Source organism: Macaca fascicularis, chromosome 4 (assembly GCF_037993035.2).
Source record: "Macaca fascicularis isolate 582-1 chromosome 4, T2T-MFA8v1.1".
NCBI classification, from domain to species: domain Eukaryota; kingdom Metazoa; phylum Chordata; class Mammalia; order Primates; family Cercopithecidae; genus Macaca; species Macaca fascicularis.
In genome coordinates, this window is record NC_088378.1 from 38,985,642 (window position 1) to 39,009,600 (window position 23,959).

Consider the following 23,959-nt stretch of genomic DNA (forward strand, 5'->3'; position numbering starts at 1 on the left):
ACAGGGCCATCATAGGTGTAATTCTAAAAGTGAGAATAGGAAAAGCAAGTTATGGTTAAAAAAATGGATGAGATGAAATTGGATCTGCCATTAGGATAAAAAATAATTCATGTGACAGAACTAGGAAACTCTTAGGTGGAAAAGATCCCACAAAACCCCTAAATCATATTTAATGTTAGTGGCAGAGAATCTCATAAATGTCTAGAGAATCTCATAAATGTCTGAAGAACAAAACACAGTTTGTATTATGCTCACACTAAGGCATTTTATTAGCTGGCTTTACAACTTAAATAATATCTTGGCTTTCAAAGGAACAGCTTCCACTAATTCCAAATTAAACTTTCACAAGTTTACTTGTTTGGGGAGGGACATTCTTATGGTCACCACAAAATACCTTTATTATAACCTTTCCCAAATCTTTTCTTAGCGTTAACCGGGAAAAAAAAAAAGCTTAGGTCAAATATCAACTGCCTGAAAAACCCAGTTAAGTTACTTTTCCTTAAAACATGTGCAGTATAATTGAATCAAAAGAGAAAACTGCAAATACATTGTGCTTTGGCCAGAAGTAGAGTTCATTTCATGATGATTCAGTATCTTCGGATACTATTTTTGACACTTGCCATAAATCTCAGCGAAGTAAATCCATTTACTAACATTTCAAAGGGAAAGTTGTTTTTAACATTAGCCTTTCTTTGCCAGTTGGCAACTTATAATTTTTGCAGAGGTGATTATTAATACTTCTTTGCAGCTAATTTTAGCTTTAATTTTTCCTCTCATCTAAAAAAATATCAATTGCACATTGTTCCTTTGACTTAATGACTGGATTCTTTGAAACAGAGGTTAGCTATTTCACTGTATCCGGAAACACGGCAGAAATTCTGACCCATCATTCTTTTATCTGTTAAAGCAAAAAAAAAAAAGACATTTGCTATCATTTAATCAATCACATTATAAGAACAACAACGGGAAAATTACAGTGAAAGAATTATTATATCAAGAGAAAATCTTTTTATTTGTTCTGCAACTTTCTTCCTTTCCTAGTCATGCTATTTCTGCAATTTACTATACTCTCTCCATTATTCTCCACAAACAACTCTATCTTATTTTTAGAATGCTCTTTTAGAAAGAATGCCTTGATAGATTAAATGTGATGTTGATGACATCAGCTACCATATTGGATGCTTCATATGTGCCGACTGCTGTGCCGAGTTCTTTGCACGTTATCATTTCATTTCGCAACAACTCTAGGAGGTAGATTCTATTATCCTATTTTTATACTGAAGGAGGTAAATTGAAGAAGAAATGCATTTATGCTGCTAAAAGTTGGTGGAGCAAGAACACAAACGGGTAGTGTAACTCTGAAAGCTGTTTTCTTCACCTCCACCCCACACCGCCTTCCATATGCATTTTACTTAAATGATGTATATAGAGTTTCTTGGTGCTTTAGCAACTTAAAAGAAAGACCTTTCATGATATGTGTAACTCACTTCGGATGCAACTTAAAGAGTATGTTATATCCAATTAAATGAACTAGTTTTAGGCAGAAAACAATCATGTGCAGTAATGAAGTACCCTTTAAAATTCACAAGATTCATATTAATTATGATAATGTAGAAGAAATTAAATCACTGAAATTTTCTGGTTCATTTCTGGCTATTTTCTCCAGCAATTAGAATTTAATATAAATTCTAATTTCTTATTCTAATAGCATAGCTGTGTTTCCTTTAAGCCATAAAATCTCATTGAAGATTTTACCAATCTTCCAAATATAACTCTATCCCTTAAAGGACCACTACAACCTAAAATGCGTAAGGCCTCTCCTCATCAATGCTTCTTCTTTCATTCCCTCAATGCTTTCTTTTCATTCCTAAAAGGTAAAAAAGAAAAGGCATCATAACTATGGATATATAATGAGTCACTTTAAAATACCTCAGTGACAACACCAGCAGCTATTGTAGAACCACCGTAACGTAGCATGAACCTCCCCAGCTCTTTAAAGTCTTTATACAGCTCAAGAGCTATTGGTCTTTGTGTCTGCAGCTCTACCAATGCATTCTGGCCTTTAGTCAAAAACCTATTCAGACAAAAAAAAGAACAAATGAATATATGATAGACGTGAATAAACGTAATAATGACAACCTGAAAAACAAATATTTCACATTTAACCAACATATCAACTGTGTCTTTCAAAACCAAGAAAAATATTTTTTAAATAAAAATATATGTCTCTGGACTTTCTGCTTTAGTTGAAAGAAATGAGGAGTAATTCTAGATTTAAGAAACATTAGGTAGTTCATTTTTACCAGTCTTCCAAATATAACTCTATCCCTTACAGGACCACCATAGCCTAAAATGCTTAGGGCCCCTCCTCATGAAAGAAATGCTTTTTCTTTCATTCCCTCAAGAAAGTGAGTTCAATTATCTAATAAAGAAAATTATACTAAGGCTTATTTCTATGAAAAAAGTATTTGCAAAGCGGAATATAATGCCCTATGTCTTTCCTAGTAAAACTGTAATTTGGAGAATATGTATTAGGAAGTTATCTGTAAAGAGGACAATCAATCTGCTGTTGCTAAGATTATCCTCAATCAAGCAAGCAATCTCTCTGTTTCCCCACACAGGAATAATAGTTCCTTAGCAGAGTTCAGGACAAAAATCACATAAGTAGCTTTTCCACAATATGATACTTGTAAAATATGAAGGAAGACTGGGCATGGATCAGACTGTAAATGGTTTCATAAAAATAAGTAAACAAAAAATCTCTAGGGTAGGTCCTGCTCAGACTTAGTGAGAGAGGCAGAACCTAAAAAGGGACATTTTGGAATTGTTTTCTAATTTAATTTTGATGTACTCTAGAAGTATAGTGGACAGAAATCATAAACTCTCCTTTTGAAAGATTAGTTCAGGGGCAGACAGACTAAAAGAAGGTTCTAAAAAAATACACCAAAAATTCCAAATATCAGTTTCGGACAATTTCAGGCTTAAGTTCATTCCTTAGGAAGGAGAGCATCTAATACATACATGGCTTGTTCCTAATTTAGTTTCTAAAACATTAAATTCCATACTGCATAATCAAGAGCCTACAACGTACCTGAACAGGAATGAAAGGGAAAAGCCAAACAGCTGTGCAAAATAAAAGGATAAAGCTACAAATAAGGTGACAGGGAACACAAACATGAGAATATATGTTAAACTCTACCATCATTGAGCTAGGATTTTGTAGCAGAAGCATGGAGGGGAAGACTCAGGATTATATATGATGAGCCAATTTCAGACTGAAAATTCTGTATCAATTGTCTGGGTCAAACAACCTGGCTCCTGAACAAAAGAATGTAAGCTATGTAAACCAACTGACCAGGTTAGAATCCTGCCTCTATCACTTGAGCTTTGTGTCACTTGCCAGATGCTTCACAGGACTGCTAAGAATATACATCATGTGAAAGCATTCACAATACAACCTAAAAAATAGTGGCCCTCAAGAAATGTTAGTCGTATAGTTATATCGTGTTTCTCAGAACATTATGGCAAACACTCATGCCAGAAGCTAAAGACTCAGGTTAAATATAAAGATCTACCTTTAGAAGAGAGGTAAAGTAGCCCTTCCTCCTAACAGTGAAACAGGCAAGGGTTTAGAGCAATGTAAGATTTCCTCTTCCACTTGCAGTCAGCCTATTAACCCACTACCCACATTTGGCCTCTTCTGCAGGTGTAAAAGATGAGGAACACCAAGGACAGAAAAAAGGGGACTTGGGATGTTATTGGAAAAGACGTTGGAAGGGAAACCCCAAAGCTAAAGCAGCCAAACCAAATTGCAATTAGCCTTAACTTGGATTAGGGTAAGAAATCTTTTTTTTTCTTTTTTTTTCGGGGGGGATGGAGTTTCACTCTTTTGCCCAGGCTGAAGTGAACTGGCACGATCATCGCTCACTGCAACCTCCGCCCACCGGGTACAAGGGATTCTCCTGCCTCAGACTCCTGAGTAGCTGGGATTACAGTTGTGAGCCACCACACACAACTAATTTTTGTATTTTTAGTATAGACAGGGTTTCATCATGTTGGCCAAGCTGGTCTCAAACTCCAGACCTCAGGTGATCCGCCTGCCTCTGCCTCCCAAAGTGCTAGGATTACAGGCATGAGCCACCATGCCCGGCCAAGAAATCTATTTTGTAACATTCATCTCCAGTTTTGTATTTTGTTTTTATTTACATACTTAGTTTCTGAGGAAGTACTTAAAAAATCCCAATCTTGTCCTAGCCAAAGGGAAAGTGTCACACCTAGGCCTGGACATTAATGCTAATCAGCAGGCCCAACAGGATGCTGATCACCTCAACGTAAGGCTCCACGTGGACTATGAGCAAAAAACAAAAACAAAACCAAAAAAAAACTTTCCAGATGGGAAAAGAGCAGGCACTACAGAGTGTGTAGATTATTTTCTTCTTAGCTTAGCGTAGGGAATGATCTTATTAAGGAGGTGACAAGAAAGTTAAACACGCAGTAGAAATTTGGAACCAGTGTCTAGACATACTTTTTAAAACGTAGGTCTGGTTTTTGAAATGCCCTTATTTTCACATCATCAGTATCTACGGCTTGAAATGTACATACATATATAAGCTTATATTTACGTTTATTTATAATTCACATCCTCCACCACCACACATAACAGAAATTATATCTAGCATTCATATCTAAACAAAAGCTTAAATACTTGCTTGTTTTTATGTTTGTTTTAATCTAGTCCTTGAAAAAAATAATTTCTGGAACAAGTAAAAATGGGTTTCACTTACCACAAAGAGAAATACTACACAAATGAGCTAATCATTAAAAAATTGGCTTAAATTGCTTATCATTTCTGTATTAAAACACTCACTTAGGCTTTTTCTTTGTGACTTCACCCGTGCTTTTGTTTAAGACACTAATCAATCGTTTAATAACGGCGGGTTCACTGACAGTTTGGTAGTGTAACAGCACCTAAAACAAAAAAAAATTATAACATAAAAATCTGCATAGTATCGCTGTCCTTTTCTTTTGGCACTTACACTTAATTATCTTCAATTCAGTGCTACTGCTTGGAGTCTTTCAGGATCTCCAGTTGCTTCCTCTAAGTCCCACCACTCTAATCAGGTGGTTACTTAACTTACTAAGGGGAAAAAAGTCATGAGAGGCATTTCAAATTTCTACTGCACCAATTGCTGTATCAACTTAGCTCACTGCATAACCTGTCAGCTTTTTCCTCTGTACAGATGGAGGGTAACAACATCTTAGGGTTGTTGTAAAGATTAAGTAAGATAATTCGTCATTTAGAACAAATGTTTTTGTCATTTTTATTATTATAAGTAGTAGGGAAAGAACCTGGGATTGAATCTCAACTCGTTCTCTTCTATCTGTCTGTACCTCAGTTTCCTCAAGTGTAAAATAAGTAGGCTTTTATAGTGTTATGACGAAAATTAAATAGGATCAGACACAGTGCCTGCCATGGTAGATGTTCAACGAATATGAATTGTCTCATACAAATTAGAGAGGGGGATAATACCATATTCACAGTAATTAATGTATTCATTGTTGAATAAGAATATTATAATAAATCAGAGGTAAAGAGGAAGGACACTAACATTTTTAACTACACTGGGTACAAGCATTGTATGATACGATTTATAAGTTCTATTTAATTTATGCGGTAGCTGAGTAGGCCCTGAAGTCAGACAGACCTGGGTTCAAATCACCTCTAGTTGTGTGAACTTTGGGGCAAGTTCTTTTTTTTTGGAAGCAGAGTCTTGCTCTGTTGTCCAGGCAGGAGTGCAGTGGTGCAATCTCAGCTCACTGCAACTTCTACCTCCCAGGTTCAGGCAATTCTCCTACCTCAGCCCCTAGAGCAGCTGGGATTACAGGTGCACGACACCACACCCAGCTAGTTTTTGTACTATAGTACAGACGGGGTTTCACCATGTTGGCCAGGCTGGTCTCGAACTCCTGACCTCAGGTGATCTGCCTGTCTTGGCCTCCCAAAGTGCTGGGATTACAGGCATAACCCATTGTGCCTGGCCTGGCACAATTTCTTTAACAATCTTCCACCCCTAAAATCCCCAGCCTCTGGTTCCTTATCACTGAAATGAGGAAAATCAGATAATGTTATTTTAAAGTGGTGCCTGGCACATGGCAAGCATTCAGTTAACTGATGGTCTTATATATTAGCTATTATTTCCATGTTTTATATGTAAGGAAAATTAAAATAAAAAAAGGTTAAGCAATTTAACGTGGCCATGATGCTACGTGTAGAGCTGAATTTTAGGCTTATGTCAGTTGAAATTACAAATTGAAAGCTCTTCCCACTTGAGTTTACAAGGAGGCCTATAGAAATCATACAAATGGAACCTTTCGCTTCATGAAGATGAAGCTAAGGTTTGGATACACCCTAATCCAAACCAGAACATTGATTGACTATCCTCGCTCAAATAATAAGTGTGCAATAAGCATGAAGCGTGTAATATGTCTACAGTTTGTAGGTATTGGAAAGATCAATTCCCAGGACATATCAGAACTATCAAAGTTTCATTGGTTTATAAGGACCATTTAATGCTGTTTGTAGAAACACTGACACTTCTACTCTGGAATTTCCTAGCCAAAATAGTTTGCACATTCAGAAAACAGAAATGCAAGAGGGGCTGTAGATGCACAATCCTAGACTTTGGGAACTTTCTAAACCAACTCATTCAATTTAAAAAAACAAAACAAAACAAAAAGGCACAGCTGAGCCTCCATTACTCCAAAAAGACAAAAGTGGTTTTATTTTTCAATGGCACTTGAGGAGTCAGAACTAGAAAGATTCCAAAAGAATTAAAAACTGACTACTGGGGGTGAAAAACTTGCCACAACGCATGGCAAAGTGGTGAGAAACACCTCTGTGCATTCAAAGCATTCAGGTCTTAACCAGTATCAACATAACATAAATATAAGTCTAAGTATCTAAGAAACATTTCTTTTGTAACAAACAACTTATGTAAACAAGGAGGATTCACTTCGCTTAGCCAAGGTGTGACAAAGGAACTGGAACCAATCTCCATGGCCAAATTTGAAAGAACAGAAGCACACAAACCTAATTAAGTTCTTTCTACCCTTGGTGAGCTATGTGTGCATTCCAGGTAAAATCAGGGTGAACAAAGGATGGGTGGTGGCAGCATGAAGTTAGGTCTCATATGTCTTTTTATCTCCTCAGTATCTTGCAAATAGTAGCTCAAACAAATTATTACGCGAAAATAATAGAGAGAAGTGACTGTACACTATCTCAACATTTTAATTCAGATTATATATAATCAAAGTAATCTATAATTCAAAGCAATGTGCGGCATAGTGTAATAGGAAAAAAAAGCACTGGATTTCAGAGTAAAGGTAACGAATAAGGAGTCCTGGCTTAATCACTTATTATTCATATAGGACAACTTCTCGGAGGGTTCAATTCCTTAACTACAAATGGGAACCATACTAATACAGGTCCACAATCACTTACCTGCAATTCCCAAGTCCCAAAAGACTGAAAATCTGAAGTTTTTTCCTAAGTCTGTAACAAGCCCATTTAAGTGCAAAACCAGACTTAAAGTGAGGCAATGTACAGATCTTAATTTATCTCAGTTAGTGTTAATAAGTTCTGGTGCAGAAACATTAATATTTTGATTTTAGAGTGTTGTTCCCTTCTGTTGTGTAACTTTACGCATTATTTACCTTTCTAAAGTTCTAACATTTCTGAGTTCTAAAACCATTGGCCTAAAGGGTTTCCGGTAAAGGCTGGGATTCTAGACTTCATGTAGTGTTATGAGAATCAAATTATCTAGTGTTTTATAAACTCAAATGGGCTACATAATCTGTTAGGTGGCCAAATAGATTACTTTCCTTAATTATCTGGATAACCTGTATTTTAAAAATATTAACAAATACATAGTCAATTGGTTTTCAACAAGGGTACCAGGACCATTCAATAGGGAAAGAACAGTCTTTTCAACTCATGGTGCTGGGAAAATTGGATATCCATATGCAAAACAATGAAGTTCTACCTTACATATGTACAAAAATTAACTGAGAATGGATCAAAGACCTAAATATAAAAGCAAAAACAACAAAACTCTTAAAAGAGAACATAGCACAAAAGCTTTATGACATTGGATTTGGCAATGATTTCTTGGATAATCACCAAAAACATAGGCAACAAAGGAAAAAATAAACTGTACTTCAACCAAATTAAAAACTTTCGTGCAGCAAAGGACACTATCAAGAGAATTAAAAGGCAGCCTAGAGAATAGGAGAAAATATCTGCAAATCATGTATGTAATAGGGGATGATATTAAGAATTTCTATTAATAACAACACAACCTAATTCAAAATGTGCAAAGGATTTAAAAAGACATTTCTCAAAGATATACAAATGGCTAATAAGCACATGAAAAGATGTTCAGCATCTAATTAGAGAAATGCAAATTGAAACCACCATAAGACACCACTTAACAACTATTAGTTTGCCTATTATATTTTTAAAAATCCCTCTCCCACACCCCACTCCTAGAAAACTTGTTATTTAATGTGTTGACAAGGAAGTAGAGAAAAAAGAACCCTTATGCACTGCTGGTGGGAATGTAAAATGGTAGAGCCCCTGTGGAAAATGGTTTAGCAGTTCCTCAAAAAGTTAAACATAGAATTACCATATGATCCAGCAATTCCACTCCTAGGCATATGCCCAAAAGAAAGGAAAGCATGAATCCCAATAGATACTTGTACATCCGTTTTCACAGCAGCATTATTCATAACAGCCAAAAGATGGAAATAACCCAAATGTGCATCAACAGATAAATGGATTTTTAAAAGGTGGTATATACATGCAATGGAATGTTATTCAGGCTTAAAAAGGGATGAAATTCTGATACACACTACAACACGGACAAACCATGAAAACAATTTGCTAAGTGAAATAAGCCAGACACAAAAGGACAAATATTGTATGATTCCACTTACATAAGGAACCTAGAACAGGCAAATTCACAGAGAAAGTAAGTAGAAGAATGGTTACCAGGGGATACCAAGAGCAAATAATGTGAAGTTACTGTTTAATGGGTACAGATTTTCAGTTTGGGATGTTGAAAAAGTTCTGCAGATGAATAGTAGTGATGACTGGCTGGGCGCAGTGGCTCAACGCCTGTAATCCCAGCACTTTGGTAGGCCAAAACTGGTGGATCACCTAAGGTCAGGAGTTCGGGATCAGCCTGGCCAACAAGGTGAAACCCCGTCTCCATTAAAAATACAAAAAATTAGCCAGCCGTGGTGGCGCACACCTGCAGTCCCAGCTACTCGGGAGGCTGAGGCAGTTACGGGAGGCTGAGGCAGGAGAACTGCTTGAGCCCAGAAGGCAGAGGTTGCAGTGAGCCAAGATTGTGCCACCGTACTCTAGCCTGGACGCGAGAGACTCCATCTCAAGAGAAAAAAAAAAAAAAATGAATCATAGTGATGACTGCACAACATTGTGGAGGTACTTAATGCCACTGATTGTACACTTAAAAGTGGTAAATTCCATGCTTTATATATATATAAAATAATAAAATCAAATATAAATTAACTTAAAGTCTAATCCATTCTTCTATTATTTCCACTTAAAAAAATATAGAGTAAGAAGAGAGAAGATTCAAATAAGCTCAATTCAAAATGAAAATGGAGACATTATAAACGACACCACAGAAATACAAAAGATCATTTGAGACTATTATAAACACGTCCGTGCACACAAACTGAAAAATCTAGAGGAAACATACAACCCTCCAAGCTTGAATCAGGAAGAAATAAGAAATCCTAAACAGACCAATATCAAGCAGTGAGAATAAATCAGTAATAAAAAAAATTGCCAACAACAACAAAAAAGCCCAGGGCCAGATGGATCCACAGCCAAATTCTACCAGACATTCAAAGAAATAACACCAATCCTACTGAAATTATTAAAAGATTGAAAAAGAGAGAATCCTAACTCATTCCATAAAGCCAGTATCATCACCCTGATAACAAAACCAGGAAAGGACATAACAAAAAAAGAAAACTAGAGACCAATATCCCTGATAAACATAGATGCAAAAATCCCTAACAAAATACTGGCAAACAAAATCCAACAGCATGTCCAAAAGGTATTTTACCATGATCAAGGAGGTTTCCTCCCAGGGATGCAGGAATGGTTCAGCATATGCAAGCCAATAAATGTGATTCATCACTGAAACAATTAAAAGTAAAAAAAACCCAGATGATCATCTCAATAGATGTGGAAAAAGCACTAGATAAAATCCAGGATCCCTTAATGATAAAAACTTCAATAAACTAGGCAAAGAGGAAACATACCTCAAAATAATAAAAGCCACATACGACAAACCCACAGCCAACATCATACTAAATGGGGAAAAGCTGAAAGCATTCCCATTAAGAACTGAAACAAGACAAGGATGTTCACTCTCACCACTTCTATTAAACACAGTACTGGAAGTCCTAGCCAGAGCAATCAGGCAAGAGAAAGAAATAAAGGGCATCCAAATTGGAAAACAGTAGTCAAACTACCTCTGTTTGCCAATGATATAATCACATACCTAGAAAACCCTAAAGACTCCACCCAAACAACACCTAGATTTGATAAATGAATTCAGTAAAGTCTCGGGTTACAAAATCAATGTACACAAATCAGTAGCACCAACAACGATCAAGCTGAGAATCAAATCAAGAACAAGAACTTAATCCCTTTTACAACAGCTACAAAACCAACCAACCAACTCACCTAGGAATGTACTTAGCCAAGGAGGTGAAAGATCTCTTACAAGGAGAACTACAAAACACTGCTGAAAGAAATCATGGATGACAAATGAGCAGAGATACATCCCATGCTCATGAAATGGAAGAATCAATATCGCGGAAGAGACCACACTGCCCAAAGCAATCTACAGATTTGGTACAATTCCTGTCAAAATACCAACATCATTTTCCACAAGATTAGAAAAAACAATTCTAAAATTCATATGGAACCAAAAGAGAGCCCAATTAGCCAAAGCAATCCTAAGCAAAAAAAGCAAATCTGAAGGCATCACATTACCTTACTTCAAATTATACTACAGGCTATAATAACCAAAATAGCATGTTACTGGTATAAAGGTAGATTCATAGACCAATGGAACAGAATAGAGAACTCAGAAACAAAGTCAAATACTTAACAACCAACTGATCTTTGACAAGGCATGCAAAAACATAAACTGGGGAGAGGACACTCTATTCAACGGATGGTGCTGGGAAATCTGGATAGCTACATATGGAAGAATGAAAACTGGATTCCTCTCTCTCACCACATGCAAGAGTCAACTCAAGAGGGACTTGGATCAAGGACCTGAAACCATGGAAATTCTGGAGGAAAACCTGGGAGAGGTTCCTCTGGACATTGACCTAGATAAAGAATTTATGACTAAGACCCCAAAAGCAGATTCAATGGAAATAAAAATAAATAGATAAGACCTAATTAAGCTAAAGAGCTAGTACACAGCAAAGAAATCCTGAATATAGTAAACAGACAACCCACAGAATGAAAGAAAATATTTGCAAACTATGCATCTGACAGGTAGTATCCAGAATCTACAAAAGACTCAAATCAGCAAGAAAAAAAAAAACCGAACAATTACATCAGGAAATGGGCAAGTGACATGAAGAGACACTTCTCAAAAGAAGACATACAAATGGCCAAGAAACATATGAAAACATGCTCAACATCATTAATCATCAAGGAAGTACAAATCAAAGCCACAATGGGATACCACCTTACTCCAGCCAGAATGGCCATTATTAAAAAGTCAAAAAACAATAGATGTTGCCATGTATGCGATGAAGAAGTGAACACTTGTGCACTGCTGGTAGGAATGTGGATTGGTATAGCCTCTGAAGAAAACAGTATGGAGATTTCTCAAAGAACTAAAAGTAGATCTACCATTTGATCTAGTGCTCTCACTACTGGGTATCTACCCAAAGGAAAATAAGTCATTATGTCAAAAAGATACCTGAATGCACATGTTTATCACAGCACAATTTACAGTTGTAAGAATGTGGAACCAACCTAAGTGCCCATCAACCAATGAGTGGATAGAGGAAATGTATATGTACACCATGGAATACTACTCAGCCATACAAAGGGTAGAGATAGTGTGTTTTGCAGCAACTTGGATAGAGCTGGAGGATATTATTCTAAGTGAAGTAACTCAAGAATGAAAAATCAAATAGCATATGTGCTTACTTAAAAGTGGGAGCTAAGCTATGGGTACACAAAGACAAATAGAACAGTATAGAGGACACTGGAGACTCAGTAGCGGGTAGGGCTTGGGGGAGGGTCAGGGATAAAAAACTACATCTTGGGTACAATGTACACTACTTGGGTGATGGATACACTAAAATCTTAGATTTCACCATTATACAATTTATCCATGTAATCAAAAACCACTAGTTGGTAAAAAAAAAAAAAAAAAAGAAGTCAAAAGAAAATTGACAAATAAATAAAAAACAAAGGAAAAAATCACTTGTTCCCCAAAAGCTAGTGAAATAAAATAGGGGAAATTTAAATACATTTATGTAGTATTATGGTATTAGTCCCTAAATAGTAAAATTTTAATAGCTTAGGAAACCTTTGTTTGCTTAAAAAAATTTTTTTTGAAGTTTTTCTCCCATAGGGAGTAGATTGACAAAATATGACCATTTTTTCTGAAACAAATTTGATCCTGGTATTTCTGAATCAATGTATGCCAGTAGAATCTCCTAAAGCAACACTGAAAAACTTGCAATTCGTGCTTATTTTTAAGAAACTACAGTAGTCAGGTAGACAATATTACTATTCAAAGTCACTACTGACCTCTTGACCTCTCTCCCTCTCCATTGGCGAATATTATTACTGCATGAGTAAAAATATGCAGTAACCAACCTCTCCTTTGCCCCATAGGACATACTGCTTTCTATGAATGAGTTCCATTCGCTCACAACAATTAACCTGTTGTTACTTGATGATCAATACATGAATTCTGAATATTTAAGTATCTTCAACTATAGTAATTTTTTTTAAAGCTTTCATTTCTTTTTTAGTGTATGGAAGAAATGGAATATAATTATGAAAGTAAAGTACCTAAATAGCACCTTAAAATATAATTTTACATGATCAAATTAATGTAGAAATGATTACAAAGAATTATAAAGTACATGATTATCTCAAATATAAGTGTATCAGTATAAATGACCCAAATAAATGTATTGCCAACCCACCACTATCGCTAACTTTAAAAAGTCTTACTTTTATTTCAAAGATGCATCAAATGGTAGAAATGTCACTGAGAAACATTTACTGTCATGCAGAATCTGTACTATATGAGCTAATTAGAAAAAAAGTCTAATGGGAAAATGGTCATCCGTCATGTGGCAAAAGCAAGGTACCAAACTGTAAGAGTATGGTCCCAAATATCTCAAAACAATTACACATAAAACAAAAAATCCAGACTATTAACAAGTAACAGCTTTTCAGGGCAGGTAACATTATTGTATAAAATCTCCCTCTTCCCATAAAATGTATATGTTCAAATGACGCTGGCAAACCAACCTTACAACATGCAGGGTCTGAATGTGTTGCTTCAGCACAATTAAAGTTTACTGTCTATCTAGGATCCCCAGAATACACCCAATACATACCAGTATATACACATACTGGGTGGATAAAATGCTCACATTAAAACACACTGACATGTAAAAATACATATTTATGGATTATGCAAATATATGGCATTTTTATTTTCCATATTTTTATGTGTTTTCAAAAATTTTCTAAACAATCTATTACTTTTATTATCAGAAAAACTGCAAATCGACATACTAAACAAAATGGAAACCCAGAATGATTCAACCTAAAAAACTTAGGTAAACTTTAGAACACAGTGAAAATGTGTCTATCATTTTTCCCTGGATAAATTTTATTATCATTACTTTGTATCCTATTTATTATGAAATATCTTCTCAATGCCTTTTAAAAAGCCCCAGGCTCAAGGATCAAAATAAAAAACAAAATAAAAATGATTTTCTAATCATAAGTTTTTCTGGATTACAGTAATAAGATGTTAATTGAAAATAAATATAGTATCACCACTTGTAAAGAAAGTTATCACTTTTAGGATAAAATTACTTTGAATACAGGAATAAAACATTTGGGAACTTACAGGAAATCCTTTAGTGATAGGAATTTCAATATTAAAGATGAGGATTCGGGCTCTGAAGCGAGTGCAAGCTTTAATAGGTTCTTTGGGGCCACAAAATACGCAGCCAACACTGTAAGAACAAAAAAAGAGGAAAGGTAGTTGGGGGACAAATTTATATCAAATAGAAAGACCTCAAAAACATTTACAAGGAAAGTAAAACAATTAGTTAGGGACTTTTTCTAAATATTCCCTTCTGAGCTAAAACATGGCTTTAAACCATTATTAACCTTACATCATTTTTACACATTAGAGCTTTCACTCAAAGCACATGCCAAGTATGTTTGCTGACATGTATTAATTAAAATTTTAAGTAAGTTTGCTTACATTTCCACAGGTGTCTATTTTTGGTCAAATGAAATTCAAAACTGAACTAGTAGATTGCAAAATACACGTGTTTAGAGGTGAGGTCCTATATGAAGACAACAGTTGCTTAAACTCATTTTCTCACTCACTTGATTTTGATGATATCCATCCCAACCAAAGTAAGACTAACATGATCGCCTGCTGCTGCCCAATCAACAGGTTCATCATGCAGAGTGATTCCTGGAAATGAGTAAGAACCAAAGCATACAGTGAAACACCTCGATATCAAACCATAACAACCAACAGAGTTTGGCTGATTTGTGCTTCATCAGTCACTACTCATCATTTTCAATATGAATGGATTGAGAGTAAGAAGTGTAACTGTGAGCGTTGAGGAAAACACATTTCCTCTAGAACTGACTCTTCTAGAATACCACCCTAAACATAAAGTGACTTGTATTTGCCCATAAAAGGCCGACTTCTGCTTATTTAATCAAGATTTTTAAACTAATTGACACAATTGGTATATTCATTAAACAGGCCCCATTCAAATATTTCTATTATATTAATGGATACAGACAAAACACAGTTCAAGTTACTCATAATGACATAAAAGATGGGACTGGAGAAGATGTCTAGCAGTATTTTCTTGAGTTTTGCTTTTAATTAGACAACCACCTAAACAAGTAATCCTTGTTTTCCAAGTAACCCATGGGACACATACTCTCAGTCAGAATTTCAAATGGTCCTCTCAGCAGGCCCCTTAACTACTCCTGGCTTAAAAGAACTTCTTTCCAGAGAGAGATCTGCGTACTAATGATTGCTTATATGAAAAGAAAAATATTAAGGAAATAGTGATAAGAAAATTTAATTTAAAAATGATCCTAGGTGTTGCTATATATCTGGAGATATACATCTATTTACCTAGACATAGTCCTGAAGATAGTCGGGGAAAGCAGTTCCCAAGGGCAATACTCAGCTATCTTATTCAAAGGTTTTTAAAATATATGCCATATTTTCTGATTTTATGGAATCCATTTATGGATTAAGTTCCTTTCCATAGGAATGTAGGCCTTTTGACAAAGAGAATGTGTAGGCCAACCATTGTGGATGGTTCTTGATTGACATGTTGACATGTTCTTAGTAAATTATAATCCACCCATATCTTTCTGAAAATACTCATTTCCTATGCAGCAGGGAGAGTTTCTGACTTTTAGGGAGCTCAAGGATTTAACTTTAAGAGCTCTGAGACAATCTAGAGTTTTATGCAAAATATCATGTATGTGCACATCTGCATTCATCTTGAGAAAAGAAGGCATAACTTTCTTCAAGTATCAGAAATTCTTCCTCCCAAACATGTTAGCAATTATGGTATTAAGGAATGTTTGCTAAATATCAACTTACTAGATTTCACTTTAAAATGTAAATTTAGAATGACTGTATCTGAATTTTGCTATGAAATACGGAATTAAAAACAGAAGCTAGGTATTTACATACAAAAGATATTGCCTTTGGCTTAAAAATTTGTAGAGGTTTCACACTACAAGTTCAATTAACAGTATAAAATTTTCCAAAGGTAACTATATTATCTGGTTCTTCTTCTCCTCAATGATGTTACACCGTTTCACATACGACATTTATCAAAAAACTTTTCTCACTGGACAAACATTACAAAAAGAAGCCCTTTTTTAATACTCCATGAGCCTGATATGTTAATAAAGCAAAAAAAGTAATTTAGAATTTCTATTTGTTGGTAGTAGATTCAGTCAAGTGTTTCTTTTGGGACAGTACTGGTTAGAGAGCCACAGTAGTACCCAAAAATGTTGAGACAGAACAGTGCATTCAAGAATCAAGTAAACCAAGCAAAAGCAGTAAGGTTAGAAATCGAGGACTGAGAATCTCTCCGTTAAGTTAAAAGTCTGGCTCTTAAGGAGTAGGGTGGTTCTTCCCTGGGGCTTCTGATAAGACTTCTTTCTTGGCCGGGCGCGGTGGCTCACGCCTGTAATCCCAGCACTTTGGGAGGCCGAGGCGGGCGGATCACGAGGTCAGGAGATCGAGACCATCCTGGCTAACACGGTGAAACCTCGTCTCTACTAAAAATGCAAAAAATTAGCCGGGCGAGGCGGCGGGCGCCTGTAGTCCCAGCTACTAGGGAGGCTGAGGCAGGAGAATGGCGTGAACCCGGGAGGCGGAGCTTGCAGTGAGCCGAGATTGCGCCATTGCACTCCAGCCTGGGCGACTAAGCGAGACTCTGTCTCAAAAAAAAAAAAAAAAAAAAAAAAAAGACTTCTTTCTTAACAAACACTGATTAAAGACAATACTTTAGAGTTTACATGTGGAAAGTATAGAGAAGACGGGGGTAAAGAATGTGAGACTTTCAGAGGTGACTAAGGATTTTAGAGATTACAAGGGAGCCAATCTCAAGGTCTGTGATAACTTTAGGATCATGGTTTTAATTTATGGCTCTTAATCATAAAAAAATTCTTGTTCTCAAAAAAGATCATTAACATATCAAAAAAATAGTGTTTCAAAAGTATTATAGCTCTAATCACTTTAAAAAGCAAAAGCAGACACCTATACTTGCACACAATGAACAGATCTATAGAAAATGACACTGTTTTTAAAGTGCATATTACTTTTTATCAAAACAGAAATTTCATGATCCCTAGTGGGCAGAAATAAAAAGTTCAAATGGAAATAACTGGTTTTCGTTCCCTTACTCATCTTTAAATATAGTTTAAACCATGTAACTTCAATAGATACTAATTTCTTAAACTTTTCAAGAAATCTTCTTTTAAAGAGAGCATATTAATTCAAGAAAAACATACATTCAAATTTATAAAGTAGTCAGGTAAATGTAAACTATAAATTAAGAGTAACAGAGAAAAAAATACTAAAATCTAAAAAATTTTTACATTTTCAATAGGTTATACTTCAGCTTAAAGTGGTTACAAATAATATTATTTTATAGTATAAAACAGATCTTCAGAAATCAGAGGCTTAAAGTTGGAAGCCAGAATAAAAGAGGTATAGAATTAGAAAGTTTTAGTCAAAATTTGGAAAATAACACACATGTACATGTAACATATAACACATATACATATACATAAATATATATGTATGTATTAGATGTATTAGAAGACAAAAATAATTATCAGCCATTACGAAAAAAATATTAGATCTATATGCAGAAACAGTGACTGGTAATTTAAACTAGTTTAATTTCTCTTTTCAACATTGGGTTTTTTTTCCATTTGAATCTTACTTATATCTTCGTATAAAATATACCTACATTTTTGGCATAAACATGATTGAAGTTGTTAATTTATAGTTTTCTGAAACATACATTTCAAAGTAACAGACTATAGAAGGCTGCTTTGCCATTGACTAGTTAGGGTCAGGCTGGGACTAGATCTAATTTCTGCCGCAGAATATTATTCCAAATATATCTGTTAGGTATCTATACATATCTGGTTAAATCCTAACCAGGCTTCTCAAATCAGTGTCAAAAACAGAATGCTACCACAGTTAGAATGTTACATGTATATATATATAGACACAGTCACAACAGAAAAAAATCGTTTAATGTTTTCACATTTTAATCTTCAACAGTCAGTATCATTTTGACAGTCAGTTACAATTTCAGTAAGAGGTTACTTACTTTGGAGTTGTAACTAAACTACTTTTTAAAAATCTGCTGTCTCAACTTAAGGCCTGTTTAGCAAAAGCATCTTGTAGATAAATACCTTTTACGGTACAAGTTTCATTAGGAGGCATTGCCTGTAGTCGGTCACCAGTTTGGATATAACCAGCTTCAATTTTACCAGTTATGCAAAATCCAGATCCTTGATCTGCAAAACATAGCAAAATCTTACGATTCATACAGCAATGTTATCTGATGATTAATACTGTTAACTATACTTAGTTCCCAAGTAGTCATATAAAACTAGCCGTTCAATGGACATTAAATAATAGTCATTTCAGAATTAACATCTCCACTAAGTATGTCATACCACACTTTACTTTTTTTTTTTTTTTTGCAAATAAGACTTATATTACAAAAAAAAAAGGTTCATTCCTTTCTCAAATATTCATTGATAAATAATAAATATTTGAGTGCCAGACATTATACTAAACTCTGGGGATAAAAAAAATAAAAATGTAAGTCCCTGCCCATAAAGATATACTAGTGAAGAGAAAGATGAAAACAATTACATTGTCCTGAGACAAATGATATTTAAAATATACAATAGAAACAGAAAGGTGCACCAAAGAATCCGTGATGGTGAGAATAGACATCAGGGCACTCTGAAGAAGGAGTAAGTGTTTATTAGGTAACTTGTATGCATGGGTAGGGAGAAAAAGGAAGACACTGCTGCCCAGGAAACTGTGTGTGCAAAGGCATAACCAAATGTGGGATGGGCTAAGAGCCATGTGTCACTTGTTGGGGCTATGGGGCCATATAGAATAATGAAGAAAAGGCAAGACAGCAGGCAACAGAGATAGGCAAGGGAGAAATAATAAAGGGGTCTCATAAATCACGCTTAGGGTTTAAATTTCATCCTGCAGTTAAGTAATAAGAAGCCAGTAAATACTGTGACCGGAGAAGTAAGGTGATGGTATTTCTGTCTTAGAGTAGAGGCTGATACAAATGCACAAACTTACTACAGAAAGGGAATAAACTCAAGAATTCGGGAATAAAGAATAACAAGTTTGGAGTGGTAAGGAAAGTGAAGACTAATGACAGACAGGGGAAAATCTGAGATGACGATGCATTAACTGTGAGATATGAAACTAAGGACAAGATCCATTTTAGGCTTGGTAAATCTGAAGTGTCTATGAGACATACACATGCAGAAGTTGCATTCCAGGGGGGACCAATCACACCACATTCCATAAGAATGGTAACCCTAAAAGAACACTCTCCCAGGACAGATGTCCAGTAGTGCTTAGACAAGTGAGTGGAGAATGAGTGAAAAGGTTTGGGTTGGAGATACAGATTTGGGAAGCATCAAGATGCAGTAGGTAGAGAAACTCATGGATGTCAGTTCGAAAGGACTTGCAGAGTAAGAAGAGGTCTGAGGCACAGCAGAACACTGTTTAAGAGACAGAGAATGAGGAGCCCACAGAGAAGATATAGAGCGGTCAGAGAAACAGACAGGTTAACAGGAGAAAGCAGGTCACAGAAACCAAGGGAGGAGTTTCAAGGTGGATGTGGCTACCAGCATCAGAACCAATGCCAAATTCAAGTAAGATAGAATTGAAAGTGTATATTGACTTTGGCAACCAAGAGGTCATTTCATGACCTCAGGAGGAACACACTCAGGAGAGCAGCCCAGGCGGAAGCCAGGAAGCAGCCTGAAAGGGGAACAGGAGGTGAGAAAGTACAGTCAGTAAACACTGTTAATCAAAGAAAAGTAACCACCTCTTGTATTCTTGACAAACAATGGGCATCTTGGAAACTATTAGCATATTTCCTCTATTACTAGAACACTGGAAGCTAATAATGATAATGATAAATTTCAATTTCATTGCATGATTTTTTCAAAGCACCTTCATTCATTCATTTTTTTATTCATATATTAAATGTATTATGTGCCAGGCACTGGGTTAGGGCTGCAGATATAGATAAAGAAGAGACAGTACTTGCCTTCAAGGAGTTCATAATCTAAGTGGGATAAACAGACAGCATAGAAAAAATTATAACGCTGCATGAAAGCACAATGACAGAGGGTACAGAGAATACAGAGGGAACACATCAGGGCATGTGGGCAGGTAAGCACGCCGGTTATCAATTTACTGCTGCTCAGTTCCAGATTCACTCTGCATTGCCGGCTCTGTGACAATGGAGATTAGGAGGACAAATGACACCCTTACAGTTTTTATTATTCTAATAATAAATCTTACATCCTTTTATTTATTGAGTTTTTAAATTGTATTTCCATTTTATAGTCTTCTATATGGGATATTGCCCATATTAAGTTAGTTATATTCTTAAGTATTTAATATATCATCTCTTCCAGCAAGCTCTGAACCTCTTTTATGTTGGTCCTTCCTCAGGCCTACCTATAAAGTTTCTGTATATCTTTTAGTTGCATTGTTATCATAGTTAATAATTCTTTATATTACATTTCCCATTTCACCTATGTGTAGTATCTAACTCCTAACTGGACCCAGACTGCTACAGATGGATAGGAAATGGACAAGTAAAGAGAAAGAACAATACAACAGGGAAGTATGGGTAGACATGTGGCAATAAACACATCCTGTCTGGTTAAGAAACAATAAACAATCCAGTTTGGTTGAAGGATTTCAAAACTAAAGGAATCTAATGGAAGGAAAAAAAAAACTATAAAGTTAGAAAGACAAAAGGCAAGGTTTTCTTATGCTTGAAAGATGAGAAATGGTGAGTAAACTAAAGCTAAGTGACTAAAACTGTGCATTTCAAGATTAATCTGGCAATGATCCATACTTGGGCATGGAGAAGAGAGACTCTGAAGGCAATATACTGTCATAACTTAGTCCAGGAAAGAAGGTTAGGAGGGAATGGGGAAAAGGGGGCTATACTGAAGAAGCACTGCAGAGGTAGCACTTACCTTTGAAAACATCAGACACACATAATCTAAAAGGCTTGTCAATAGATCGCTGGGGAGGCTTAAAGGAATCTGGAAAAAAAAATTGCAAAAGGCAAGGTTTAATTTAAAATTAAATGTCTGACTCACTTCAATAAACTCATTATAATCCCACTTCTCCTAGAAAGTAACTACTTTTTGTAATTACTAATAGCAAATTAACTGTCACTAATATACACGTTGAGCATCCCAAATCTGAAATTCTGAAATCTGAAATGCCCCAAAATCTGAAACTTTTTGAGCGCTGATATAATGCTCTAAGGAAATGCTCATTGGAGCATTTTGGATTTCAGATTTTTGAATTTGGGCTGCTCAACTGGTAAGTATAATGTAAATATTCCAAAATCCACCCCCCAAAAAAATTAAAATCCCAAACACTTTGGGTCCCAAGCATTTCAGATAAGGGATATTCAACCAAGTAATAGTTTGTAGTTTATAAAATGAATGTTAATCTCATTTAATTTTAACAAGTCTATAGATATGTAAACCAGGCACTAGGCTCATTAACTGAGGAAAACTGAACACTAGATAGGTTAAGTATTGCACATGATGACAAAACAGGCAACTTAGTTCCTCTGACTACAAATCCTATGCTTTTTCACACATGTGACTATCTCCCAGAAAGAACTCTAAATAATAATACCAAGTTTATAATGCATTAAAGCTAGAATGGCAGCATACTTACCAATTTGTTCTAATAAACATAGTCCTTTATACCATTTTGTGAGTTCACTTGACTGAGATCTTGTGATTAGATTTTCACCACTGAGACCACTTGTAGGAATAAAAGCTACATCACTCTCCTATTAAAAAGAATGACTTAAGAAACTTAATACAACATTTTTTAAAACGTTAAAAGATTCACCATTACCATAACTGCACCAAGTTTGCAAAAGCAACAATGTACTTTTTAAAAGGTAATAGAAATCATAGAACTACAGCCCCAAAGTCATCTGATCCAATCAATTTTCAACCTTTTTGATTGTGGAAAACTTGCAAATTTATTCCAAAATATTCAAGCATTTGGTAACAAAGGCATATTACAGATGCTTGCTGGACAAATTCCTCCCTATCAGTTTCCACATTCCTCTATGACCTCCCTAAACGTATACCATCTAATTTAATAAGTAGGGTAAAAGTATTTTGCTTACATAAAAACCAACCCAAATATTAAACATATGCAATTTTCTAAGGTGAAATAATCCAAAGAATATATTATATACATGATACTCAAGAGAAAATAAAGCAAAGAGAATTAAACAAATTTAATAAGAATATCAAAGTATTAGTTTTTCCTCTCATATCAGTAAGATGACTTAAGGAAAGTAATAACAAATAAATCTGAAATGATCTTACCTTAAAACCTGCTTGCTTAAGAAAGTGCCCAAGTTTTCCAGTAATCTCTTGAAATCTTTCTTGTTGCCAATTAACCTGATAAAGATCCAATTTATTTTTAAAACTATGCTTCAGAACATGATACATAAAATTTAAATTTCTGCAATGAAATATAATCAAGACTATATCAAATATAAATATAAAATCTATTAAAATCAAAACACAGAATATCAAACCTTGCTAGTAATATGATCTAAAAGTAACTGTTCCTAAAACAGAAAGCCTAGAAATAGTCTCTAGTACATTTAGAATTTTCTATATATGCTAAAAGTGATTTCAAATTTGGGGGGAAAAAGTGAGTATTTTACTCACTTTTGCTTGGACCAACTGTTAGAACAAAATAAAATAATCAGCACTCCCCTCAAGCCAAATAGACTAAAAAAGTATACGTAATATGAACTCTGGATAATGACATGCCACTGCAGTATTTAGGGGTCTGCAACTTACATGGAAATGCATGCCAAAGAAATGGATTAATGGATAGATAAAGAAGTAGATAGAGAAACCAATATGTGATCAAGTATGAGGCAGAATCTTAACAAGTGGGTATAATATGGATGTTTATGGTAAAATTTTTTTTGCTTTTCTTTATAGTGAAATTTTTCATGGTCAAATGCTGGGAAAAAATTAAAAGTACATGTAATAATGATACCATAAAGGAACTAATAGCAAATGTGGGTGAATCAGATCCCAGGGTAACAAAATACCTAAGCAGGCTGGGTGCAGTGACCCACACCTATAATCCTAGCACTCTGAGAGGCTGAGGCAGGAGGATAGCTTGAGGTCAGGAGTTCCAGTCTAGCCTGGGCAACACAGTGGGATACTATTGCTCCAAAAAATTAAAAATTAGCAGGGCATGGGGCACACACCTGTAGACCCAGCTACTAGGGAGACTGACATGGGAGGACTGCTTGAGCCCAGGAATTGAGGCTGCAGTAAGCTATGATGGCACCACAGCACTCCAGCCTGGGCAACAGAGTGAGACCCCCATCTCAAAAAAAAAAAAAAAAAAGAAAAAGAAAAGAAAAAGAAAATATCTAGGCATAAAGATAGAAGTCAAAAGGAACTATTTATAAGTTTGAGTATATGTCCAAAACATACCATAAACAAAAAGTAAAATAACAAATTGGAAAAGATATCTAAGAGAGGATGGAGGGGTAATAACTTTAATAAATAAAGTATGTTTACAAACTGATAAGAAAAAAATAGTTATATAAATGAGGAAATTATATAAATAATTCCCAAAAGAAAAAACAAATTGTTAATCAACAAAACATATTTAAATGCAAACATTCACAGAACAGTAAATGTTTTAAAAAAGAGGAATCATGTTTTATACATAAATTGGGAAAACAATTT

The 23,959-nt window shown here is 35.2% G+C and overlaps 1 protein-coding gene across 2 annotated transcripts in view; it reads right to left on the reverse strand.

Annotated features, from left to right (window-relative positions):
- Positions 1-239: 239 nt before the first annotated feature.
- Positions 240-23,959, reverse strand: part of HBS1L (HBS1 like translational GTPase) — a 93,949-nt gene continuing 70,229 nt past the window's right edge. For both annotated transcript variants that reach the window (XM_005551902.3, XM_005551901.3), the window contains 9 exons: positions 22,562-22,636; positions 21,891-22,008; positions 21,170-21,238; positions 18,320-18,424; positions 14,723-14,813; positions 14,232-14,340; positions 4,868-4,968; positions 1,930-2,074; positions 240-898 (listed from right to left, as the gene is read on the reverse strand). In XM_005551902.3, coding sequence (XP_005551959.1) covers positions 887-898; positions 1,930-2,074; positions 4,868-4,968; positions 14,232-14,340; positions 14,723-14,813; positions 18,320-18,424; positions 21,170-21,238; positions 21,891-22,008; positions 22,562-22,636 — 825 coding nt within the window. In that variant the 3' untranslated portion in view covers positions 240-886. The remainder of the gene's footprint in view (positions 899-1,929; positions 2,075-4,867; positions 4,969-14,231; positions 14,341-14,722; positions 14,814-18,319; positions 18,425-21,169; positions 21,239-21,890; positions 22,009-22,561; positions 22,637-23,959) is intronic.